The 5,992-nt window shown below is 37.0% G+C and overlaps 1 protein-coding gene across 3 annotated transcripts in view; it reads right to left on the bottom strand.

Moving 5' to 3' along the window:
- Positions 1-1,671: 1,671 nt before the first annotated feature.
- RPGRIP1L (RPGRIP1 like) overlaps positions 1,672-5,992 on the bottom strand; it is a 103,399-nt gene continuing 99,078 nt past the window's right edge. For all 3 annotated transcript variants that reach the window (XM_008067757.2, XM_021717465.1, XM_021717464.1), the window contains one exon: positions 1,672-4,645. In XM_008067757.2, the coding sequence (XP_008065948.1) occupies positions 4,533-4,645 (113 nt within the window). In that variant the 3' untranslated portion in view covers positions 1,672-4,532. The remainder of the gene's footprint in view (positions 4,646-5,992) is intronic.

The following is a 5,992-nucleotide window of genomic DNA, read 5'->3' as shown; positions in this document are numbered from 1 at the left end:
AGAAGTGGCTGTAGCACCAAGAAAAATAGTAAAGAAGAAGGAAAAAATGTGCTCCAATTAGCTAAAAATAAGTAGGAGAACAGCAACACGGGAGGGGATGTTTAACTGAATATTGGTGTGAACAAATTAAATATCAGGAATATTACAATTGATGTTAATTTTTTTTTTTTTTTGAGTTGGAGTCTCACTCTATCGCCCAGGCTGGAGTGCCGCAGCACACTCATGGACACCCCAGCGTCAACCTGCAGGGCTCTGGTGATCCTTGCGCCTCAGCCTTCCAAGTATCTGGAACTACAGATGCTTGCTACCACGCCTGACTAATTTTTGATTTGTTGTAGAGAGGCGGTCTCGCCAAGTTGCCCAAGCTGGTCTTGAACACGCAGGCTCAGGCAATCCACTCGCCTGGGCCTCCCAAAGTGCTGGGATTACAGGCTGAGTCACTAAGTCCAGCCTGTGTTTCTTTTTTTTTCTGAGTTGGAGTCTCACTTTGTCGCCCAGGCTGGAGTGCAGTGGCACGTTCACAGCCACCCCAGCATCGAACTGCTGGGCTCTGGCTATCCTTCCACCTCAGCCTCTGGAACTACAGGCATGTACCCTTGATGTCAAATTTTATTTAAAAAGAAAACATGGTGTTTAGTGAAGAGAGAGGTAAGTTGCTATAGGGATGAAAAAGGTGAATCTCAATAGTGCGAGAAGAGGATAAAAGCAGAAGAGAAGTCTAATGGCATTTACCTCAGAAGAGAGTCTGGATCATAGTAGAAGAGGACCACATTTTGTTTCAGAAAGGATGAAGGAAAACATTGCTTGATATATTAGTGAATGTTATGTGGAAAAATGAAAGCGCAAGAACAAAAGGTATAACAATACCAGTAAGATGGGTCCAATTTTCCAGGTGGTTAGATTGTAAGGTATAGTCCCCCTGATAGCACTTTGAAAAGGAAGCAAACATTCTATCTTGCAAGATAAAAGAGAATAGGATGAGGAAATGTTTTCTAATTCTATATTTTTAGTTGCTAAAACACTTGTTTCTATTGCTTTAATATTTTTTAGCTTTCTGGTTGACCTGGAGATTGTTTTTGTTCTGAACAAAGGGGATGTAAATCTGTGTTTGCTTCCATTCATGGATTTAATTAGGCATGTGGCCCAATCTATAATAAATCATGGGGTGTTTTTCTTTGTTAAGGTAGTCAGAGGCCTTCAGGCATGAGTGGCTTATTAAAATGTTTCCTCATCGTTGGGGATGAATTATCATCCTGATATTGTCAATCACTTGATAATTTTATATCCCAAAAGCTCTTCCTTGATTGTTTGGCACTACACAAAGATGACATTTTATTCTCGTATTTGTTCACAGACACGATTCACATTTTTCTATGTAATGCATAAGGAAATAATTCTAAATTCAGCAATAGTGCCAGTTTGACTAAAAAAATTATTTTCCATATCCACAAAAATGTTAATCAGATTCTTGTTAGAACATGTGTAAGAACTGGTTTTCATTGTCACAGCTCTTGATGTCAGATTACTAAAATAATTTATGTTTTGTAGTGGGAACAAGAGTGCACGCAAGACCTCCCAAATCACATGATCACTTCTCAGCCCACACTTCTTCATAACACATAGGAATTATTTGTGTTTTGTGGTAACGAATGAATGGCAGGAACAGCAGAATTTCAATGTGGCCTTTCTTTATTTGATTAAACATATTCTCTATTATTCTTAAAAAAACTAATTTAAGTTAAATGGCAGTAAACCATGATAATTTAGAAAACATGTTGAAACTGAGAGTGAAGAGAAATGTTCTCTACGTAAACCACACTGTAAACCATAAAACTTATTTTTGTCAACTGCTTCTCATGACAGTGGCTGGGAATTTGACATTTCTACTACAGTAGGCAAAAAAACATGTAAAATACACTCTCCCACATACCACATCACATTTCTATTTATATTTCCGAACTAAAAGCATTACAGCCCAAAAAAGTGCTGAGTGTACCATGTACAGTTACACTAAGAGTTGTAAGTTCACACTAGCGTCACCTTAAATTGGTATATTTGTGGGGCAAGGCCACTGCTAGCAATCCAGGTCCCCAAGCCACATTTAATGGATCAAGTTTGGCTCACCAAGAGAAAACCATTACTTTTTAATCCAAAAGGTGGTAAACTTTTCAGTGAACTCTGTTTAGCACAAGACAAAACAAAAAACATCATCGGACAGATTATAAAACCCAACTGAAGTATCCATATGATAGCATTCAATAAACAACACCCACTTCAAACTGTGTCAGTAGCAGCTAATGTATGAAAATGAATGTTGTGAAAATCGCAATAGTTTGAAACTGAGTATTTTAAAACTAGAAAATAAATCTTTAGTATTATACTACAGTAAACATGAATATGTCAGGACACAGCTGTTTCTCTAATCTTATCTGAGATACACATTCCATACAGGTGACTAGATCCCAGCAGTTTTCTAATAAAAACTTCTCCTCTCTACTTACAGATCCTAAGAAGTCAGAGCAATCTGGTTCTTCTTCCTGCAGAAGGGGTATTTAGTTTGGGATGTAACGTTTTAAAACAATAATATAAACCTCCTGGGAGAAAACCACAATAAATGTCTCAAAAACCACTCAGTTAATCCCAGGGTATAATCTGGCTGTTTTAAATTACTGCAGGGAATATTATGGGCCTTAATGACACTGTAACTGCATAAAGCCAAAGAAAGCTAGAAAGAGAGGCCAAAAAGATGAGCTCAGAGCCAGCTGAAGTGACAACAAACATGTGGTTGTTTACTAGGATTGGAGAGGTTTAGTCTGCAGATGTTTGTGGTCTCCAGAAGGTTCCAGAGGAATGAGTCGTTATGAAGATTTGCGAAGTTTGATGAGAGCAAGATTCTCCTTGGAGATGGTAAGGCTCAGGACAGGGAGGCCCAATGGTATAGACAGAATTTATAGATTTCTGTGGTCAGATCATACTCTACTGGTCCCACAATGTACATCAACAAATTAATATTGTACGGATGTCATTTCAAAGCCTCCTAAAGACGAGAGTCATTATTGAAGCCATTAGAGCACAGATGGTTCAAACTATATGCAGATATTCATACTTGCATTTTTGCATTATAGCTGCTTTTTTTTTTCTGTTGAACTGTAATGAATTGTCTCATAATCTATTCCATCTTCTTGCCATTAGCAGGCTTTGAATGTTCACAAATAGGAGCAAAGAACTCATTTTCCAGAGCTTTAATCACACAAAGAGGGAATGCCTAATTCTCTAAATGAAATGGTCTGTGATCACTGAAGCAGAGATTTAATATATCACGGCAAATTAGGTAGATTTTAATAAATTACTTATCTCCCTGAATACTTTACATATGCTTAAGAAGGAACATAGCCTGTTTGCAAACAGTGAAAACCCACAGCCTATAAAAATCCTTTGAAGAAAATGACAAATAAAAAAGTAAATTAAAAAATGAAATGCATTATATCCTAGACCTCTAGAGACAATTCCTTTGCAGCACTGATTCACAGCTCCATTAAAAATATCAATTAAATCCTTCAGTGAGATTGGGTAAAAGCTAGAAAATTAACTTTCTGAGCTGCTTTTCGAGGATCTGGTTATCCAGATATACCCAGTCCTGTATTGGCTTGATATAAATTTTAAAAATGATAAAAAGATACTCCTTTCAGGTCTAACTAAGCATATCAGAACTTGAGTCATACTTTTAATAATTTCTTTCTATGTCATAAGCTAAATTTTCAAAGTGTAAATTTCACATCTATCCATGTATTTGTCTCCTCTTTACATATACATATCTCTGGATCCCATATCACCATTACATATACATGAAAATAATACAAAGAACTAATTTTTAAGAAAGTAAAACAAAAAACATGCAATAATTTAATAAGTTGGTGTTAAGTCTCATTCTTTATATTTAATTGATAGAAACTGCATGCATCAAAGAAAATGCATACTGAGCTTTAATGTGCATAAAATGGATATTAGCATTTTAAAAAGGAAGATTAACACATTAATCCAAGTAATTTTCATATATTGCTTCTAATAAAATCTTCATAGTATAAAACTCTTAATGAGGCTAATCATAGGCATTCCATTTAGTGGGACGATTAGGGATAACATAAAAGTATTTCTTTTTCATAGGTTTTCTAAGATTTATGCTTTTGCTTATTAAAAATAAAAATGGGAATTGCATTTCAGTTCTTCATAAGAAAATGTTGAAAATGCAAATAGACTTTCTCATGCTACCATGTAGGTATAAATTATTGAGAAGGTATTGCCCATTATGGAGAACTTAAGTCCTGAGGGTGGCAGTTATGGGAAAGAGGGAATAGAAAAATAAACAAATGAAAAAGTATACAAAACTTGAACACTTCAAGCCCAGGTCTCCCCTCTCCAAGCAAACCATGAATTATAGATTATATATACCAGAGTAATTACAAAAGTCTCATCTAGAAGCTTTCATGTGAACATTTACTCAGGAGTAGGAGAGGCCTCGGGAACAGTGTCTTTCAAGCCTCCAAGTCATTTCTGTATTCCTTGTAGACACATCGTAGGACATGGAGAGCTTCAATTGTTACCCTGAGCTTGCCAATACCGTTACCATCTGCTCGTGCGTCAAAAACTAGGGAGGAAATAATAGGAAAGTGTTAGTATTGTTCAACAGATTTTTCTTCAGATAGGCTCACAGACTGAAATGGTAGTTGAAAAGATGAAAATATCTCTACAAAAGTTCAAAGTTTATTGGCATCTCAAGAATCTAAAAAATCCACCTTGTTGAATGCATGAAGATGCACATTTCAGATGTACTGCCTGTACATATACATATTGCTTATGGAGCCACAACTAATGATCTAATCCTGAAGTTTACCTAGTGGGAAGTTATACAGGATAATGACTCTCACACATAATCTGAATTTCTAAGTTAGTAAGAAATAAAAAGTCTAGAAGGGATTTATGACAGTAGTTTGTTCTAATACACAGCGTTAGCAACAAATTTCAGAATGGCAAATTCCTGTAAAGATGTTACATGATCATATTTTGGATTATTTATCTTTCTGAGGAAAATACTCCATTTGTAAATAGATTTATGTGAAAATAGAACAGGTTAAAATGGGAGACTCAAGAATCTTACTGTCTGTGGATTTGAGTGTATGTGGGTTTTTCTTAGAAGAAGGGCCACTGCTTTCAGTGGTGTTCCAAAAGTAGCCCATTTGACTGAAGACATGGACCTTCAGTGAGCTCAGTTGTAGGGGGCCAAATAGGATGGCAATTTAGTACCTGAGATGTCGTCCTTCTGTGGACAATGATACTTGCTAGTGACTCAAGGCCAAAATCCTGGACTTTATGTTTGACAGCACTTGAATCTTTATAGTTTCTGGTTTATATTTTTTGCGGTTTTTCTTGAAATTTAGAGAGAGAGAGAGAGAGAGAGAGAGAGAGAGAGAGTGTGTGTGTGTGTGTGTGTGTGTGTGTGTGTTTTATTCCAAGAAAATTTGTAAGAAAACCTTCAAATAAAACTTGGTACACAAAGACTTTGGTGAAGAAATGGGCCGCAGGGAAATCGAAGTGGCACAAGTAGTCCAAACTCATTCCCCTGAGTTTGAGATGTCTCACTTCTATGCCTGACACAGAACAAAGCATTAAGATCTGATTTAACCCATGCTGAATCTTTTGACTTTCTCCTAAAACATGGCCACAACAGCAGTCTATGTCGGATCAGTATGGTCACCTGTGGTCTCATAGAAGACGGGTTGCTAAACAGAATCGACTGGAAAAAAAAGATCAAGAATATAAAAGCAAGCCAGGCTCGGTGGCTCAGCCTGTAATCCCACGCCTTTGGGAGGCTGAGGTGAGTGGATTGCCTGAGCCCGTGGGTTCGAGACTCGCCTGGGCAGCGAGACCTCATCTCTACAATAAATCAAAAAATTAGCCGGGTGTGGTAGCGCACGCCTGTAGTTCCAGCTACTTG

This window comes from Carlito syrichta, unplaced genomic scaffold (assembly GCF_000164805.1).
Source record: "Carlito syrichta isolate Samal-C Ts95f unplaced genomic scaffold, Tarsius_syrichta-2.0.1 Scaffold309768, whole genome shotgun sequence".
NCBI classification, from domain to species: domain Eukaryota; kingdom Metazoa; phylum Chordata; class Mammalia; order Primates; family Tarsiidae; genus Carlito; species Carlito syrichta.
This window is presented reverse-complemented; position numbering and strand designations above follow the sequence as displayed.